General features: G+C 38.5%; 1 protein-coding gene across 13 annotated transcripts in view; it reads right to left on the reverse strand.

Annotated features, from left to right (window-relative positions):
- The window catches only part of FHOD3 (formin homology 2 domain containing 3), a 373,977-nt gene that overhangs the window by 113,909 nt on the left and 239,717 nt on the right, over positions 1-20,351 (reverse strand). For all 13 annotated transcript variants that reach the window (XM_061449104.1, XM_061449103.1, XM_061449102.1 and 10 more), the window contains exons 7-8: positions 10,936-11,047; positions 3,542-3,636 (exon numbers count right to left, since the gene is read on the reverse strand). In XM_061449104.1, the coding sequence (XP_061305088.1) occupies positions 3,542-3,636; positions 10,936-11,047 (207 nt within the window). The remainder of the gene's footprint in view (positions 1-3,541; positions 3,637-10,935; positions 11,048-20,351) is intronic.

Here is a 20,351-nt window from a genome sequence, read left to right on the forward strand (position 1 = left end):
CATACTGTGTGGTTTGCTTGCTGAACTATTTTATAGTCTTACTCGCTTAGACCAAAACTGGGATTTCAAATCTGAAACCATCAGAACTCAGGCATGCAAAGGAAGCATGAATACGAATGTTAAGACTCACTCATATGCCTCTCCAATTTTGGACTGAGTAAACATCCCTGAATTAAGATTTTTATTTGTTTGTTTTGTGATTTCTTTCTTGTGGGAAAGCCTGTGCAACTCTGAGCTCTTCCCTCTCAAGCTGCTCTTTCAGAACGGTGAACTAAACTAAAACCAAAACCCCACTCCAAGAGTTTTGAGCCTCCTATCTTTGCTTACCAACATTTTTACCAAAGCCTACACAATATGTTTCACCTACCACTAACTGTAACAGACCCAACAGAAAGAAACGCAAGAAAACTAATGAAGTTGTACTGGGGATAATAAAAATTAAATTAGAGTTTAATAAGAGTGTAACAGCGAAATGCTTTCCTAGATGATAAAACCTATCAGACAACATGCTCAACTGGCAATAGCAAAATATTCTTATAAATACATATCCTCAGTTATGTTTATGAACAAAACCTGGCATAGATTAGTGCTACGCTATGTGGGTCTTCAGACTGAAAGTCTCTGCAGTTTTTTAAATGCATGGCCCTGGATGATACTAGCTGGCAAAACTAAAAATTCGGTCTCATTTACAGAAAAATCACAGTATAAAGCAGTGGTGCTAAGAGGATACAGACAACAGAAAGTCCAACTGGTGTGCAATGCCTTATATGCAAATCGTAGACTTGTACTGCTTTGGTTACTAAACACCCAACAGACTGGGCTTCACTGGGGGCCCATGCACTAGACAGACATTAACTAAATCTTACATGCTATGGCAAAAAAACACTACACAGTTAACAAACATGCTTAAGAGCATTGGACAGGTTTTCAATTGCTTTGGGATAGGAAGAAGCCTGTCTCATGTATTTGTTTTATGGGGAACCACAACTTCTAAAACATCTGGTGCAGTCAATGTCAGACATGGGATATAAGATAATAATTTTTCCACTGTGGCATTTGTGATTTTCTTAAGGCAGGTCATCCAAAACTAATGTGCCAGCTTTAACATTAACACCACAGTGCCCTGAAACAGCACTTTTCCAACTACAGCTGATGGATGGACGGCTGCTGGCTGGTACTCTAAGCTCCCATTAGTAACCACTGGCCTGGAAGCTAGTGCTTGAATTCTAGTCTTACGCAGGACCTGATAAAAGCCCTTCAGTTCTTAATCCAACTATAGTAAAACATTAATTTTTACATAATTCATAATAATTTCTATCTATTTTTTAATGTATTTATGATATGAGAGAACATGCAATATTAAACAGAGGTAAAAAGAAAATCCACAGTAATCTTACACCTTCAAAGGTTCCAGTGTAATCTCAATAATGAAGAGGTTTTATAGTAGTTAAATAGAAAGGGAATTGAACGCAACACAGAATATTGTTCTGAATTTGACACATAGGTTGTGTTTTGTTTTTTTTTATAAAAAGGAAACACAAAGGCTTTAATCTGTCTGGACTTCAGTAATGAAATGAAGAAAGTAGAGATTAGAATAAGAAATAACAGATCACAGGAACTAACTGAAGGAAGATAACAAAGGTTATATTGGAACTTTACATAACCAGAAGCATTTGCATTGGGATTAATGCCATTTAAAACATTCATTAATGCCTAAATCCTATGAAATTAAGAGAGGGTTAATGAAATGTTAGTAAATTGGTTAAGCAACAAAAAAAGACATGGAAAGGATAAAAGGATTGGAGCAATTCTTATATCTGGGTAGCTGTGTTCTCTGCTCTTGAGCAGGAAGGAAAACAGTCTGTATATGTATACACGGAGAAAGAAAAAGAAGTAGAGGTATGCTTCCTTAAGAGAAATCTGTCGTGAGGACTCTGCCTGCATTGAAAACTTTGACATTTCCTCGCCTAAACAAGCTGAAACCATCTGATCCTTCTTTGTATTCTCTGGGGGGGAAAAAATTACAACTGTGACATGCTGCTTGCTGTTTTCTCTGTAATTATGAAAAAAATCCCATTAAAAACATCATAAAGCTGTCCATAAGCCAGATCATAATTATAAGTGTGGCATTGTGGGATTCCTCTCTTCCTTGATCTTCATAACTGCCTTGCTCCTTTGACTGCAAGATGCTTTTTCGTTTTGCGTGTATTTGAAGAACTACCTCCTCCTAAAAATAGCTTTAAATGCATCAAAAACCTCAGACTAAAGGAATCAACTATAGGATAATAAAAAAGTCAACAGAACAAAATTTCTGAAGAATTCAAACACCAAGCAGATTACAAGTGCAGAAACGATGAAGAGAATTACTTCACAAAGAGGAAGCAGTATGTGAAACAACAAGGTATAAAACTGAGACTTTAAAACTAATCGCCTCAGCTTTAATAGCAGCTACAGACAGAAGCATATAAAGCTGGTGGTGCTTTTCAGAAAGAGTACATTAGTGAGATAAGGTGGATTTTTAAAGTCAAGAAGATCTTTACTATCATGTAAGCAGAAGCAAGGGCAACATGGTACTGTACTTAAGTACAGTAACACCAGTGATGGCACCAGGAGAGGTTAGTCCCTCTTGGGCATCTTTCCTGGACAATATCTACCATAAGGAAACCATTTCATCAAAAAAAAACGACCCCAAAGCAACCCAAGGCCCCAATCATGTAGCCATAAGCGTAATAAGCTGGCAGCTTTATTTATAACCTCCACCAACAAACTCAGGATCTTTAAATGAACATAATGAATAATAATAATAATAATAATAAATTCTATAATACTCTGGCTTATTATGTACAACCATAAACACAAGCTTATTTTGATTTGCTAGTAGTATATTGATCTTCTGTGTGCTTTAAAAAAAAGCTACTTTAAATTTTAGTCATCCTAAGATTTGTTTAGGACTAGACATTAATTTTAAAGGATTTTATACTAAGAAATTTCTACAGCACAAGAGAATACTTTGGAAAACATTTGATTTTACTGCAAAATTATTACTACTAGAAAATATAAAGAAAAGAAAAAAAAAGTAACCTCATTTTTTTAAGCAGAAACACTCGTACTAGCACTCAGACCTGTGAAATTCATCATATTTGGTTTGCAGTAAAAAAAATTAAATGATCTGAACCAGAAAATTATGCACAATGCAAACTTATGTGAGCATGTGATCTTTTCACCAGTGCTTGCCTTCTTTTTCCCCTTGGATAAAGTATAGAGTTAGTTTGTTAAGTTTTGTTTTGTACTGGGTTGTCAGTGTTGGGAGAGCAGCCATATCGCAACCCATTTCTGCACAGCATTTAGCAAAATAGCAATTCTGCTCCCAGTTGCTGCCTCTGGATGACTGCAACAGAAGTAACAAGAATATGCCGATTGCTTGTCCTGCAGCTTCTCTGGGACAAGTCTCCTTTGTCATATATTCTCAACAGGGAAGACCATTATACAATGGAAAATACTAACATTATTTCCACCAGTTATGCTAATAAAGTAAACAAACCTTGTTAACCAAGGTCATGGCATAAACCAGTAGCTCAGTATCAACCCCGTCCTTCTCCTCCAGGATCTCCATGATGTTGGACCACGGCTTGGCACCTAGAAGAAAAGCAGAAACCATTGGTGATGGTGATAGAAATGGAAAGCTATAGCATCAACATTTATCCAAGACATAGCACAAATTGGAATGTTCCCAGGCAGAAGATCAAGTGGAAAGATCCAGCTTCCTCTACAGTCTCCCAGGCTTCACAGAGAGCAAAGTTAATGTAGACAGTGAAAGCTACAGTACATCCTAATGCAGGGATCTAAAATATGCCAGGTGGTACTTAGATGTACCAATTTCTCTCCCTTGATGATGAAGGAAGCTTTGTTAGACCAGTTAGATTAACCCTGAACTTCTAAAAATCAGGTTGGAGCAATTTTACCCTACCTGTCATAGGTTTACATAGGCTTAGATGAACCTTAAACAAAAACCTATAAGTTATGCTTTCAGTGTGCTTGCTGCTCACATGCCTACTGCTATTACTGAGTTACACTGCATTAGGATCCATCCTTTTAACAAAACAATGCAGCAGAGAATGACAGTTTTCACAAATCACAGCTTGTGTGTCTTGATTAAAATAAATGAGCAATGAGGAGGAAAGATTTTTGCTGCGGTTCCTACTCAAATTGTTTCAATAAATATTCCCTCCACAGAACTTTCTCTAATTTCTCCACTAAGGTCAAAATTTGTGCTTCTTGTTATGACGTATTTGCTTCTTTCTGCATGTTGATTTGCATTTGCATGGCCATCTGATGCCTAAACCAAGTGGTTTAGTGAGTTATTGTGCTGAAAACATTAGAGAGGCAACACCAGCCAGACTCAAGATAACCTCTTGCGTGGAAGGTGCCTTGTAAAACTGTCCTATTTTCTTTGACTAAAAGGCAGATAGCTGCATTTACTGAAGAAAAAAAAACAAACAACAACCAACCCACAAAAAAACACAAACAAAACCAACAGAAAATTCTTTTATCCAGGAAACTGAAGTAAATAATGGACTATAATTCAGGGTTTTTTTGGCGCAAAGCTAAAGGTGAGGAAAATGAAGCAGAGGGCTAACCCTAACTTAGAGATACCCAGCTCAACTACACAAGCATCCCTATGAGAGTCCTTGAATTTCAGAGGGAAACATGGAGAATATTACAATAGCCCACATCCCATAAACACTACAGGGATGACCATAGTTTGAGTATAATCAGGCAGTAAAATGCAAATGATTCCTCACAGCCACCTGCTGCTGGCTATAAGTGACCCTGAGGTTAGAAATCTACTACTCTTACAGTGGCAATGGCCACTGTTTATTCATGCTGATGTTTTATTAATACATATATAAGTGTGCTACACAAACATCAAATCTCTGCCTGCCCAAGGATCTTCATTTCCAGCGCAACTGCAATACACTGTGTGGAAAAACCTGTCTATTACTGAATGCACAGACAGCTATATTTCTTCTGTTTTCTCTTCCCCTCTTTTTGAGACAGTCTCTGATCTTTACTTCTGAATAATAAATCAGAGCTTCCTTATCTTGTGCAAAATCAAAGAAAGGGGGTGTTCACTCTCAGCTCTGCAGAGGTATTTATATGCATTACTAATTAAATACTAATTCAAATACATGGCTGTAATGAATATACACTCGACACTTCTTTACCAGATTCTTTATATTACCAGACATTTTGTGCGGTACATGTTCAAAGGACATGTGGAACAAATTCACTCGGCTCACAAATGATATATGATCAGCAGGAATGATATCCTCACTACAAAAATGTCTTCCTGTGGTTTCCAGTAAAAATGAAAATGGAAGAAAATAAGAAAGAGAAATTAAATGGGGAAACTGTGCCAGTCCGACTTATAATGATGCCATTTGGAAACAAATGAGTTGACAACAACATAAAAAAACATTTAATCCACTGCATTATTCAGTGAAAGTCCTTCTACTCAAATGTGCCTTTATTTTGCAGGCAGATTTTATGCTTATTGAATCAATTCTGTTTTGTTTTTAAAAGACAGCATCTTAGTGTTTGATTTTTCTTTTTCCTGAATATCTCGATACTTCTCCATTATCATAAAAGAGTATTTTCAGGATCACTTTGCAGTTTTCCTGTAAGGATGACATATCATTTTATTCTATTCATGCTCCTTCTCCATTTCAGAATACATTTTTTAAAACCCCTGTAATAGCTCATCCATCTTTCAAAGGCTTTAATTAAGGTGCTGCTGCTAAACAGAGGCAATTTCCAAAATCTGCCCTTGAATTTTAAATTCTTCATCTATCCCTAACCAAAATCAAGAGGAAGCAGTACTATCAAGTGACTTTGACAGAGCTACTCCAATTTGTACCAGATTAAACCTTTCTTTTCAAATCCTGTTTTTCCTAATTATGATCTCAGGCTGAACAGCGAAGAAGTGAACACAGAAATAACCGTAAGGCCATCTACCCATGTAGAGACAAGGCAGCTCTGGTGCAGAAGCCACACCATGAACTTACTGCATTACTATACTTGGGTTAACATTCCTTGCCAATATATAATGAGAGCCTGTAGTTTCCAACCTATGATCCAGACAGCATGGAATATGGGCAGATGTAGAGCAGGTGTCGGCTCTCATCTACTCTCATGCCTTGATTTACAAATATGTTGCTCCTGGAGAGTCACCATTTAAAGATGAGACCACAGGCTGATGTGATGAGTGATGAGGCTGGAGTCTACATGAAAAAAGATATTTTTCAAGGCAATATTTTTTGTAATGATAGGAAAACAGTGGAAAACTCCCTCTCCTTTCAAGCTGCATAGAAAACTTTGTGAAAGATACATTGGAAAACCATACAGTAAAAGAACTTGTTGACTTTCCTAAACACATTGGCTGCTGTAGTAAAACAATGATGGTCATAACAGAGATATGAAAAATATGATGCTCAATTTCCCTTTTCCTTTAAAAGGCTAATTGTATGGTGGAGAAATACCAAAAGCTCTCCAGCTTTTAATGGGGAGGAGCCTTAGAGGAACCTATTATGCAGAGCTAATTCTATAGCTTCCATTTTCAGTGTATTGGTCAGACTATTACAAATCCTGAAGTAATCTAAACTCAAATCTAAGTTTGGCAAAGTCTGTGTTAAAAACATAAATCCATTTAACATTTGTATATTACATTTTAAAGTAGTAAGTATAATCATTTACACTTCCTAATTCTCAAAAAGGTTTACTTTCCTGCCTGTCTCCTTCACCTCATTGTGATGTAGAAGAATGACGATGTAAAGGAATGGTGAGGTAGAATCCCAGTGATTCTTCTGGGAGCACATGGGGATGTTCCCATAAAGTTATGATTCCCGTGCAGAACTCTGGGCAAAATTGATGGGAGTGATAAAACAGGCTCACTGAAGTAAACCAGCAGAGGTCGAGTTTTGCATGTGCTCTCCTGCCTTCTAATGGGTAAAATGAGAACTGCCCGACTGCCTTTCACAGGCTTCTCACTGGTAACAGCTCATTATCGTGGCTACTCCCACAGGAAGGCAGGAACCTCAACCCTGATGCTACTTGCAGCACTCTGAGTAGTCATGCATGGTGCACAAACACAAGAGAACTATGGGGTTGCAACAATTAATCCTATATTAAATTAATATACTCTAAATAATAATGCTGTCCACTGTTCAAAGTCCCAGCCTTTTTTCACTTTCCCCTTTAAATGTTTTTATGTATTTAATTTAATGCTGTCATTTGTGTCTTACACAAAGTCTTGCTATCACAACTACTCAGTATGTGCACAGTATGCATAAAGCATGAAAAACTTTGCATCAGGCCAGACTCATACATAAGAACCACCACCATGTTGGACTGCCTGCCTCTAGTAGCCATAGGATGCAGAGGCAGTAATACTTTTGGAAAGACCTCAACATTTTGAGCTCCAGGCCATTTAAATATGAGTGAACATACACATCATAGCTACAAGCATGAGCATTCATTTAGTGGATATTAACCATGTGTGAAATGGTAGGAAAAATGAAGAATTGATGATGCAGCCCATTTACAAATAATATAACAAGTCAGGTAGCAGAAACTCAATTCGCTAACAGTATGAGATAGTGTCCAGGTCTGTCACAGGGCTTTAATCTGTCCTAAAAAATGCCTGTGATAAAGGAGACCCAGAGAACAGAGTGCAATGCTATCTCTACTTTCCAGAGCCTGCACAGTCCCAGTATGCTTAAAGTGAAATGAGATCAAATTCTCCTGGGACTCTGAAATAAGAAAGGGTGAAGGGAAGGGGAAGCTAGATGGAAATATTAGTAGCAGCTACTTCCTGTATGATGAGGGCCATGAAGTTATTCATTTACAGTCTGCTTGTATCTGAGAGTAAACCTGGTACATCCGTGGATCTCTCTTTGCAGATGGATGTATTCTCACGTAGAAACCACAGATGGGATTGCTTTGAAACCAGGCTGAATTAATATTGGGTTCTTTATGTTAATCATGTGTGGTACACATGTTGAGAATTATGTCATATCTCATCACCTTGTATGTACATGAAACGTTGGACCTTTTTCAAAGCAGTGCTAAACTTAATTATATACCTGCAAGATTTATGAGAACATTTCAAGAAAAGGCACATTGATTTTTCTTCCTCTGTATTTCTGTTCCATTAAATCAGTCATTAAAGGCAGGTACTCCTCAGTTACAAGCCACTAATTTCAAAATATAGCACAATAGAGCATTCTCCTGCAGAAACTGGCTGCTCATAGCTTGGATGGGTGTAGCCTTCACTGGGTGAAAAACTGTTTGGATGGCCAGACCCAAAGAGCTGTGGTGAATGGAGTTAAATCCAGTTGGCGGCCTGTCTTAAGTGGTGCTTCACAGGGCTCAGTACTGGGGCCAGTTCTGTTCAGTATCTTTATCAGTGATCTACGTTAGAGGATGGAGTGCACTCTTAGGAAGTTTGCAGATGACATCAAGTTGTCCATAAGCATTGATGTATTGAAGGTAGGGAGATCTGTAGAGGGACCTGGACACACTGGATTGATGGGCCAAGGCCAATGGTATGAGGTTCAACAAGTGGAAGTGCTGGGTCCTGCACTTGGGCCACAACAACCCCATGCAATGCTACAGGCTTGGGGAAGAGTGGCTGGAAAGCTGATCAGTGGAGAAGGACCTGGGGGTGCTTAATGATGGAGCTGAACATAAGCCAGCTTGTGCCCAGGCAGCCAAGAAGGCCAACAGCATCCTGGCCTGTATCAGCAATAGTATGGCCAGCAGGGCCAGGGCAGTGATCATCCATGCCCCTGTACTCAGAACTGGTGAGGCTGTACCTTGAATCCTGTGTTCAGTTCTGGGCCCCTTACTACAGGAGAGACATTGAGGTGCTGGAGTGGGTCCAGAGAAGGGCAACAAAGATGGTGAAGGGTCTCCAGCACAAGTCTGATGAGAAACAGCTGAGGGAACTGGGTTTGTTCCGCCTGAAGAAAAGGAGGCTGTGGGGAGACCTTACCGCTCTCTACAACTGCCTGACAGGAGGTTGCAGTGAGGTGGGTGTTGGTCTCTTCTCTCAAACAACAAGCAACAGGACAAGAAGAAATGGCCTCAAGATTCACTAGGGGAGGCTTAGATTGGATATTAAGAAAAATTTCATCACATAAAGCATTCTCAAGCATTGGAACTGGCTGCCCAGTGAAGTACTCATCATCCTTGGAGGTATTTGAAAGGTGTAGACGTGGCACTTAAGGGATGTGGTTTAGCGGTGGCCTTGACAGTGCTAGGTTAATGGTTGCACTCAATGATATTAAAGGTCTTTTCAGCCCTAAACAATTCTATGATTCCATTACATTATGACCTAAAAAAGGAACAAATACAAAACAAGACAAAAATAATCTTGTTCGTAGCTAAGTGCAACTGCTTTAAAAATAAAAATAACAATAACAAAGGAAAACTGGATATTTGGGGCTAAGTTATTTGCAAGAGTTCATGGAACAATGTGCCAACCCACAGGTATGAGAATCACATAAATCCTCTCCTCATGCTCCTAACATGTATCCATTTAACTACATGCATCACTTTTGTCACATTTTCAGTTGCTACTTAAGTTGTTTTATTTCTTTGGGGCATGTAAATGTTTGCCTAAGGCTATTATACAGATACAGAAGGGAACACACAGCACATGGTAGTGTGTTTAGGGTCATCTTTTCTTTCTGTTTTTTCTCAATGAGGTTTACTAGCATGTGAACAGATGGCAATCTGAACATGTTCAGAATACCACTGAGTTCAGGGAGCTGAGGAAATACTAAGAATGACTGTAAAAATAAATCATAGTGCTCACAATTACATTAATATTGCGATTACATTTATACTTATGGCATTGTAAGGTTTATTGGTTTTAATTCACAACAGAAAACCAACATGAAGACTTCACTCCTTGAAGTGCTATGCTGTTTTTTAATTGCCCCTGCCTGCTCCCCTGCCAGAACAGACAATTTAGAGTTTCTCTTTTCAATGTACTCATTCTGATAGCTGAAAGCAAAATCTGGCTACTTTCTCCAATTTCTGGCACCACCTTTCTCCCCATTCTCCAGCATTTTTTGTTTCACTTTTACCGTATCAAGTCACTCAAACAAGTTCAGCATGGAGGCAGTTGCTCCGCAGAGGGGATCTTGCTTTCAACCTCCATGTGTTTGAGACCACAACAATGGCTCTCCCAACCTCAAAAACTCTCCTTGAGGGAAAGGAATGTTTCTCATCAAGAGAGAATGCCCCAGGAGCTTAGCAATGGCTTTGTGGGAAGAACAAGAAAGAACCATTTTTGTTCTATTTATTTGTAAAAAATACAGTACACATATTCAAGTATTTTTCATAAGCCTGAAGGGTAACAGATTTCATAGTATAATATCTGCTCAAGGGCTTTATTTTAATGTAACAACAGATGGTTTTGCTTTTACTATAAAGCCTGTACTATTACTGACCTCATCTTTCTCTTCAAAGGGATTACACTGATTAGATATCATTTTCTCTTCTAAATCAGACTGCTGCTTCTCAGAAGGACGTGGAAAGGCGGCCTGGCCTGAATGAGCCTCTGAGGTTGGAAGATGCAATGAGGCTTATTTCATGTGTAGGTGCAGGGAACGGGCAATGAATGCAGTGCCCAGAAAGGCAGTCAAGTTTCTCAGCTTTTTGCTCCTCATTCCCACTGTAACTCATTCCTCAAAGCAATCTTAAATTGGATGAATACTTAAAACAGGCTTTTAATAAAGAAAATGAAGGGTATGTCACACAAAGCAGGCACCATGACAGCAAGTCTAGAACCACTGAAATCAGTGATGAAATGCCACCCTGACCTTGGTGGTGCTGGGATTTTGTACCCCCTCAAGTAAGGCTACTTACCTCTCTTTTCATCAACAGTAGATACTGCCTGGATTAAAAGTGGTGCGTTGGATTCGGTATACTCCACAAACACCACCAGCAGCTTCAGTGCTGTCTTCACCACCAGGCGGAACTGGAAGAAAAAAGTGAGACTTGTCATTCAGCAAGCCACAACATTTCCAGATGTGCTAAATTACACTGGGCAAGACGCAAGCGCAGTGCTCCAGATCTGGTAATAACGTGAAAGGAAGAGATTAAACTGTGCCAGGACCGAAAAAAAGGGAAGGTAGCCAGTTGGCTGAAAATTTTGTTCACGGGATAGTGCTCTCCTAGGGAAGTCTCAGTAGCCCATGAATCCAAATGAAAGCTTAACACCGCCACATACAATAAAAGGTTGAATATCCCACCTATGCATACCCCCAACATTGCTGTCCAAAGCTTGATGTACACAGGGCCTACTGAGCTAAGAACACATGTATTTTTTTATTTCTCAACACATATATTTCCCCCTTTCACTGTGAGCTTTTAATCCTGTCAAACTGCTGTATGATGGAATTATGTTTGCCTCATGCTTTCTTCTTTTTGCATATTACTATTTAATGCTTAAATTATTAAATAGATCTATCTTTACTATTTAACACAACTTGGGAGAAAGTGTGTTTAATCTCTGACTATCCCACCCTGTCACAAAATGTGTGATATCGTGGAAAAGAGCATTCTGCCTCCAAGTTTTCAAACTCAGTTTTTTGTACATCCCTAGGAGTGCGAGTTCAGCAAAAACTCAACATTGGTAAAATGCACCTACGGGAAATCAATAGCCAACCTATTACTCCCATCACACATCTCCCATTTCAAGAAAAGACCATCTATTAGATAATTTTCCAAGTGCTGAGTAAGAATTTTTAGGGAATTGCTTAGCATAGGTATGTAAAAATCCAGCTCTTTACAAGGGAATATTTGGAGTTTTTAATAAAAGGAAATGTGAAAGAGAAGGACTTTTAAATAGGCATACACTCTACATACACAGCTTAGAGGACTTTTACTGAGAGAACTTATTCTCGGTCAGATCAGCTATATCCTCAACGTAAATAATGGATTTAAAGAAAAATAAGAGGCGATACACCACTGATCCCAGATCAGTGGTGATACACCACTGATTCCAACCTACTGCTATTGAATCAAGCTCCAGAAAAGCAGGTATTTGTAAGCTTACTGTATTTTCTGTTACCTTGTTCTGCACCATATCTATCCAACAACGTGTAAGATTTTACTGCTACAGTAATGAGGTCATTGCTCCTCTGCCATTGACAGATTTTTAAATTCACTTTAGGATGCGGTCATGTAGACATAAGCCAAGCTCCTGGCTCCTGAAAATCCCTGTCTGTGCCTCATTACATTAAGCTGGTAGGCACTCTGAAATGTAACCACCTATAGGGAAGGGGAAAAAAAAATAAATCGGTACAGTATATTGATAAATTGTTTCAGGGATATATATAGTTTCTGTCAGTATTCACTCATTCCCATGCCCTCATTTTTTCAAGTCCTCTCAACACAACTCTCCTAAGAGACAAAGAATCGCTATTAATCATTTCATAGATGCACACAAAGACAGTGACTGTGTCTGTATTCTAAAGAAAGATTGCAAGTGTAACAGGCATAGACTCAAGGTATTGCATTCACAGAGATGTTCTAGAGCTCACTTCAAGGTAACGAGCTAAAATGCAATGTGCAGCTATAAACACAGAGTTTAGTATGAAGAGTGACCTAGGTATTTCCCTAGCTTCTTGGGGTTTACTTGCTCATGCTGATTTGAGCGTGATGCACTGCAATGATACTACCAGCAATGCAAAATACTCTGTGGTTGAACCCAGACTCTCAGACTTGATGTATCATCAAATCAGCTACTTCTAGGGCTGATGGCCAGGAAATCCCAGTGACAAACCTGACCAGATCCCTTAAGACACTTGTTTAGCCTTGGTTAAAGCTAAACTCCCTTAACCAAGATTTGACTACTTTGCAGTTGTATTGCTGCAGTGGTGCTTCACAGAAACATGAGGCAGTCAAATTAAAGGAAAATGAAATCTGATAACACACCTACAAATTACTTCTCCATGATTGCACTGGACATTTGTGTATTTGCCTGTCAGGCCAATACCGCACAGTTTCTGCTCTGCAATGACATTTCCCTTACCAACCAAATTCAACTGCTTAATAGAACATACTGAAAGAATTTCCAGCAAGTCTCCACTTGCTTTGTAAAGTAACTTTGTAAAATTGGAGTTACCAGATTGCTGTAAACAAGTCTAGCATTGACTTACTTCCCTGCTAACCACTTGTGTACTACCTACTAATCTGGTCAGGATCCTTTCCCTAGAAAGGAAATTTGGATATTACTTTTGATGATTCTTAAAACCTCAAGGCTTAATCACATGGTGACAAGGGGATGCGTTTACACATATGTACTCCATGGCAAAGTTCCCATACATTTCCACTTGATAGCAAGCAGTGTGGGACACATCAGGCTTATGTCTATTTATGCAAATCTCTTTCTATTCCAGAAAGAGGGACCTTTTGCAATACCTCTGCTCTCACTTTTGCCTGCTGACCATGGCAGCTGCTGTAATCAGGCACTAGTCCCCACACATGTTATATCTGCTGTGCTGCAAATCCTGTGAAGCCTCAGGACAAACCACTGCAATCGCACCAGACTGTGAATTGTTCGGGTGCCATGTGCAGGTGTGAACTTCCTGTGCTTACAAGCTAACAGATGACAGCATAAGGAATAAATACCACCCAGAAGCAGTCCTGAAGAAAACAAATTATTAGAAAAGCTGTTTTGCTTGCCATTTAGCTAGCAGAAGACACTTTAGGTTCAGGTCCTCAAACTGTAAATTTTCAGGGCTTCTCCAACTCCTCAAAATAGTCAATCAGCACTGGAAGTGGAGGTGTCTGTAGGTAAAATGGATGTATCTGTAGGTGAAAGTACATACCATGACAGCTTTCTGCTTATAGTCCTCACAGCTACTAGCTTTGAGACAAACTACATTTAAAACATGCTGTTTCCTGCTCAATAGAAATAGGATCTGAGACTGTTGCGGGCACTTTTAATCTTGCATGGTGCTTTGGACACCTTGCACAAGTACAAAACCAAAATACTGCAGCCCTAGACTAAGCACCACAACGCTTACACTGGGGACTTATTAGCTACCTGTGTCCCATACAACTTGTGCACACATTCTACAATAGGGCTTTTTAATACTGCTTTAATAGTGCTGCTTCACAGAAGCAATCACCAAGCAGCTGCACTGCCCCTTGGAAGCTAAGTCTTCAGCCAGCCAAAGCCTCTCTAAGACATCTGGTAACCTATCAGATAGTCAAACAGAAGGGCAGTCCAGAGCCGGACATGCTCACTAAAATCAACTTTGGTAATCCATCATGGCACAAAGAAGCCTCTGAAAAGTCTGCTCTAGGGATACTTGCTGGCAAGACCTATGTGAAACACGCTGTATTTTTATGTGGCCTCTAATATGATGCCCTACCCATTAAATGATCTCTTCATGACTGCTGCCTGTAACATCTCATACGTGCTTAAATGTTAAGTGTTGGGTATCACAACAGGAAGAGTTTTAACCAAACCAAGCCTGTTTCACAATGTTCAAAACACCAGAGCTATTTAGAAAGTTTCCATTTGTGATTAACTATGATGACTGTCAAAGTGGGAGATCCTTGTATCTTCATGAGTGAACTATAAAATGTGTTTGCAGGGCATGCCTTTTCAATTATTTATATAGTATACAACTACATTGCAAATAAAATAGTTGAAAATCTCAAAACTGGGAGATTGCTTAACAGGAAAAAAGAACAGCAATTCATCAACTTTTTTGCCTCCTTTTCTGAAGGGAAGCAAGAAACCAGTCACTGGTATCATTTCATTTCACATGATGTACCCAGATGGCACAGCAATGGGAGCAATAGAAACAAGTTTCATATTTCATTCATGAGTAGGCGAATTTACTATTCATTTGAATCACTGCTAAAAACTTCAGGAAGGTTTTTATGGCTGTTTCTGGGATTTATCGGGCTCTTATTTAGCATTGAAGAAGTGCACAACTGCTTGCTGAGTCAGCTTCAACAGCATCACAGTTCTTAAAATCCACAGCAAAATGACACTATTCAAACAGGACTAGATATCATAAGAGCAATAAAAGAGGTAGACATATACTGTGCTAGCTCAAAAAAAGTCCCGGTATCATCACTTTGCAAGCACTGGTGATTGCAATTAATTCCAAATTTCTATCCTAAGTATTACCACTTAGTTAAAAAAAGAAGGCTCAGTGAGGAATATATGCACCCACTGGCTTGGTAAAGGGATGTTTGTATAGTTCTGAGATTAAATCAGGATTCTTGAATGTCACAACATTTAAGAAATGTCAAAATTTTTCTTAAGCTAGAAAAGAAAGTCATTGTGTTTTCGTATCACATGTGAACCAATTTACTGAGAGGAAATTATGTTAGCATCTTCTAGCTAAAGATAAGACACAGCCAGCAGTGTAAAAGGAGGAAGAAAAATTATAAACCTTTTCCCTCTGACTTGCTTTATGTTATACAGTAGAGTTTGGCAGTCCCTTTCCTTTTTATCCCTTTCTATTTAGACAATCGGAAATGTGTTACAGACCCAGTTAAAGATACCACACAACTGGCTACAAAACCCATTTCTCATAGAAGGGCTTGCCCGAGTTAATCACTTGGCAGGAAAGGCTTTAGTCTTTACAAGGAACATTGTCAGGAAGTTCCTTGATTTAGAGACAAAGAAATATTTGAGAAGTTCTGATTTAAAAAATTAGGATTTTTAATTTTTTTTTTTATTTCTTTTTAAGGAAGAATGCAAAAGCCCAATTGAGTAAAAACTTCATATTTCACTGAGGGTGATGTAGTTGCTTTGGATTTATGCTATTCAAATTTAAAGGAGAAATGGCCCGGATTTTCAACTAAAGATTTACCATGGCCAAAACCTCCAAGGTCTAATCCAAGTGCAGACACGGCCTTGTAGGCCATGTACTTATCCTGTTGATACGACACAGCCAGGCAGAGCTGCAGCTAAAGAAACATGTAGTTTACCCAGTGTAGAACCCACTGGTGAGAGGTGCACAGAGAGCTCAAACCTGTCTTTCTTGTGTGATGAAAAGATGCCCCCAACTTTAGATCTAGGGCTGCAGGAAGAGCCCGCTGGCATCCCACTAACACCAGCAATGCAGCTCAGTTTTCTATTTCACAAGCAGATAAAAGCACCTTCTGTTCACAAAAGGAGGAAAGATCTTCCTGGAATGGAAGATTTTTTTAATATATATTTTAATATATATATATAAAATCATTTAAATAAACCATACAACATATATTTAAACACAACATTTACAATAAAAATATAAAAAGAAATATTTCAGATAATATACAATAATAGTATATTATTATGTATAATGATATATTTTAACATAATAATGTATTATTTTCCTCTGTAGAAAGGAAGGAAAAGAAAACATAAATATTGAGCTTGAAAGAATCTTCGAATAATTTAGGTTGGAATGGACTTAACGGCACTTTTCATCTTAGGTGAACAAACCCACTTCCCTCTTCCTCATATATGATGTGTTCTCACCTCATGAGGGGGCAAGGTTAAAATTGAAACTAAAACCATAACTTTTCTAAGTTATAATTTCTGATTCAACCACAGTTTTGCATCCAGCTGTTTGGTTTCCTCTCATATTTGTTGTTGCTAATAGCTCAAAAAGGTCCTTCAGCACCTGATAAAACTACAAATATATGCACACACACACTTCCACAGAGACAAAGAGACTAGTACATATGTTAAAAGAATATAGGTACTATACTACAAGAAAACCTTGTTTTCTCTATATACTTGTTTGCTACCAGCTTACTATTTTACTGTTGGTTTACATAGCTCTAGAAGCAACAGATTGTACTTCAGATTCAGCACTACTGGATATGAACAGTAAGAGCTGTCTGCTTGGTATGAAAGAAGGTTTGCCTCCAACAACCGCACAACACATTCATATCTTACTAATGCTCCAGCATAAGGTAGTCTGTATTTTGTAGCAGTTCCCAGAACCGTGTCTGTTTCTTTGTTTGCTTTCTTTTCCTGGAAGATAAAAAATGCACCTGGAACATGTCTGCCCTTGTTCTCAGAGAAACATCTAATCTGGAAATCAGACTGAAATCAGAAATCTAATATTGAAACCAGATGACGATGAGGAAGGACAATTTATAATCTTATGTTTGCATTCCCTTGCAGAGCACAGCTTCAGTAAAAATTAAGGAATTTACAGGCCGTAAGACAGGATGTGTACAAAGTGAAAGGAGGCTCTCAACCAGGTAGTCAGTGTCAGCTATGTGCATGCATGACATATAAAAGCCCTTCGCTGATAATGCATACATGTAGCCAGCCTTTTAGAAACAACCTGACACATACAACATCCCAGTATTTTCTGATATACATAGGATAAAAAGGTAACATCGACAGCTAGAACAAAGAGCTTTGTAAATGTGTTGTACAGAGCATTTATGTAACCTGCACAAAAATATACCAGAATGCGGGTGTCAAACAAATAAGGGGAGAGATATTAGGAGGTAAAACATTTGTAAACCTCTACTACTAGATTTGCAAATGCCTTACAGAACATAGAAGAAAACCAAGTTCTTCCTGTTCCGCAACCTTCTCCAAAACTGACATTTGAGGTCAATTGCTTCATTCCAAAAAAGGGTGATGACTCTATTTAGTAATCCAGTTCCTTTCTATTCATAGCTCCTGAATGCAAGAATGATCAGAAAAATGAGATCCTTCTGCATCACCTCAGCCAAGTCCTTCTAGTCAGCTTAATTTTCCATTCAAACTGTCAGCCTCTTTTAAGGAGAACGATGAAAAATGCGTAAGTCTAAATAACCTACCACAAAACTCCTAAAATGAGTTTAATCACCCTTTTCCAGAAGGGAGACAGAGTTCATATGTGCTGGGGCCTTATAGGCTGTTTTCTAGGCTTCAATAAAGACATATATTAAAATCATGCTAGACTCCATTTTACTATTCAGCCATTTTCACTCACATCTTCAAAGAGGGATGTTTAAATAAGGCAAATTAACTGCTGCTAAATGCTTTGCAGGCTCAGGACTGAAGGCACAACATGGAAGAAAGGACAGTTAGACAGAGGTTTAAAAGCCTATATGCTTAGATACAAGATGCTAAAAAATTATCAGTTAAACAACTGTCTTTTAATCTGAATGTTTCTTTAAGATTTTCTTTCTGCAGAGTGTATAATGCTAGGCATGGCAGAGAAATGCACGCATTTACTGCTTTAAACGTGAAGTTTCTCAGAACTTTGTAAATGTACTGCATAAAGATTATAAGGTCTGAGCACTGTTACATATGTGGTGTGCTTCTAACATTTATCTGTGGTGAGATTTCTGACATGAAGAGAAAGAAGGCTATTAAAAAGAAATTCGTCTGGCTTACCAACAAAACACAGGGATGAGCAAGTAGTGATTAGTGACTGGTCAACAGGAAAAGAAAAGGCTCATGCCTGGAAATGATTATTTACATCAGCAATCATGGGCCAGAAGCAGAAGGGGTAAAATGAAAAGAATCTGTACACAGAAGCAGGCAATTCATACAACAAATCAAAGCATATTATAGACCAAAGTAGCTCCCAAATGGATACATGCAATTGTGATGGGAGCTTTAAAAGAATATGTTGGGGGTAGAAATCAGCTCTGTGTTAAGCCATTTGTAACAGCTAATGATGCAGCTACATTTCTGATGCAGAAATCACTACGTCATACATAGATTTACAGAAATCACTATGTCATACAGACAAGTGCTGTAGAGCCCGGAATGAGACAGGAGATGCTAGAGGGGATTTTGGGCATTCCCCTCTCTCTCTTTTGGAATATCAATGGAATATCACAATCTTCCTGTGAGGTGCGAAGTGATTTTCTTATCCCATTAAATAGCCTAAAATGGCATTTTTCTTTGTTTTGCAACAGGATCAATGGAAGATGAAACACAAAGTGAGAGAATTATCTTGTTTTCCTCCCCTGCAATCAGACAAATCCCCTTGGTTTCTCCCATGAGAACTGTTTGTTGTGTGAAAATTACATATAATTATTCAGCCGGAATGGATGTCAGGGGAGGGCCTGGAGTTTATAGGACATAAAAGGATCAAACTTCTTTAGTCTCAGGTGACTCTTGAGGTGGTGTCACCTCACATTTGTGAAAGGCCCCAACCACAGATTTATCAGCTATTTCCCTGGTTTTGTCTTTCTCTTTTGCTTGTTCAGAAATTGCTGAAACAGAAGGTTTGGTTTCAATTAAATTTTTAGCTTTTCCCATTGCAAAACACAAAACAAAAATATTTCACTGGAAATTTGCCACCAGCTCATGTCCACAATAGGAATTATGCTTCAATTGTAAAGATTCACGCTTCTCACCTCAAATTGTTTTGTTTCATTGCATTCAACATGTTGATGTTTTTATTAACCCTTCCCAAATGCTGGTATCTTCTGGGACTCCATCCAAATGAACGCCACCAGGAAATGCAGACCTGCCTTCTATGTCTGGATAAAGATTGTCATTATATTATCTTAGATAATATGTAAAATACTTAGCTTGAGAGAAACCACAGTAACATGAGAAGCAACTTCTGCTAAAACTCATGCTAGCATGTAATGTGCTATCAAACAGCTTTTGATAAGGAACAGATCTTATTTCTTCTCTCTCTTCTTCTAGAAACATACACCTGAAATTGTTAATATAGAGCAAAGGTCCCTAGCATTTTCATGCTACGGATCACAGAGTAAGACTATCCAGTAAAGTCTGTTCATTTCATTAGACAACGTAACCTTGTCTGGGTACATACTAAACTAGCCTCATGCAAAAATAAAAGAAAACCACTGTGACGTGTATAATGTCATTCTAATGCAACTTAGCATCTGGAAACATACTGTCTGACTAGGTGTTTTTTCAGTAGTTACTGTAAATTCATGACCCTAAAGTCAAGATGTCCCATTTAAAGTAGTTTAAGAGTTCAACCCACTGTTAAAACAAGAGGGGTTTTTAGGATTGAGTCATATGTCTATTAAATAAAATGTGCATTCCTGATGGGCAGAATTAATGAAAAATAACCTTGTCTCTCTTGAACACTACCCTAATGATCAATTCAGCAACAGAAATAACAGTGATCTTTCATGTTTTGGGAATAGGAACATAAGTAGATAATAAGCAACAAGATATGAAACCACAGGGAATTAGAATTCCAGAAAATAGATGGATCTGCAGACTAAAATCAATCAGAAGAACGGCGTGTGTGTGCCTGCATAGGAGAAATTATTAAGGCCTTTTGGCACCATTTTCTTTTTCTTCTTATAATGAT

Source organism: Pezoporus flaviventris, unplaced genomic scaffold (assembly GCF_033815535.1).
Source record: "Pezoporus flaviventris isolate CSIRO_AGI_PZ_B2104156 unplaced genomic scaffold, CSIRO_AGI_Pfla_v1 ptg000007l, whole genome shotgun sequence".
NCBI classification, from domain to species: Eukaryota; Metazoa; Chordata; class Aves; order Psittaciformes; family Psittacidae; genus Pezoporus; species Pezoporus flaviventris.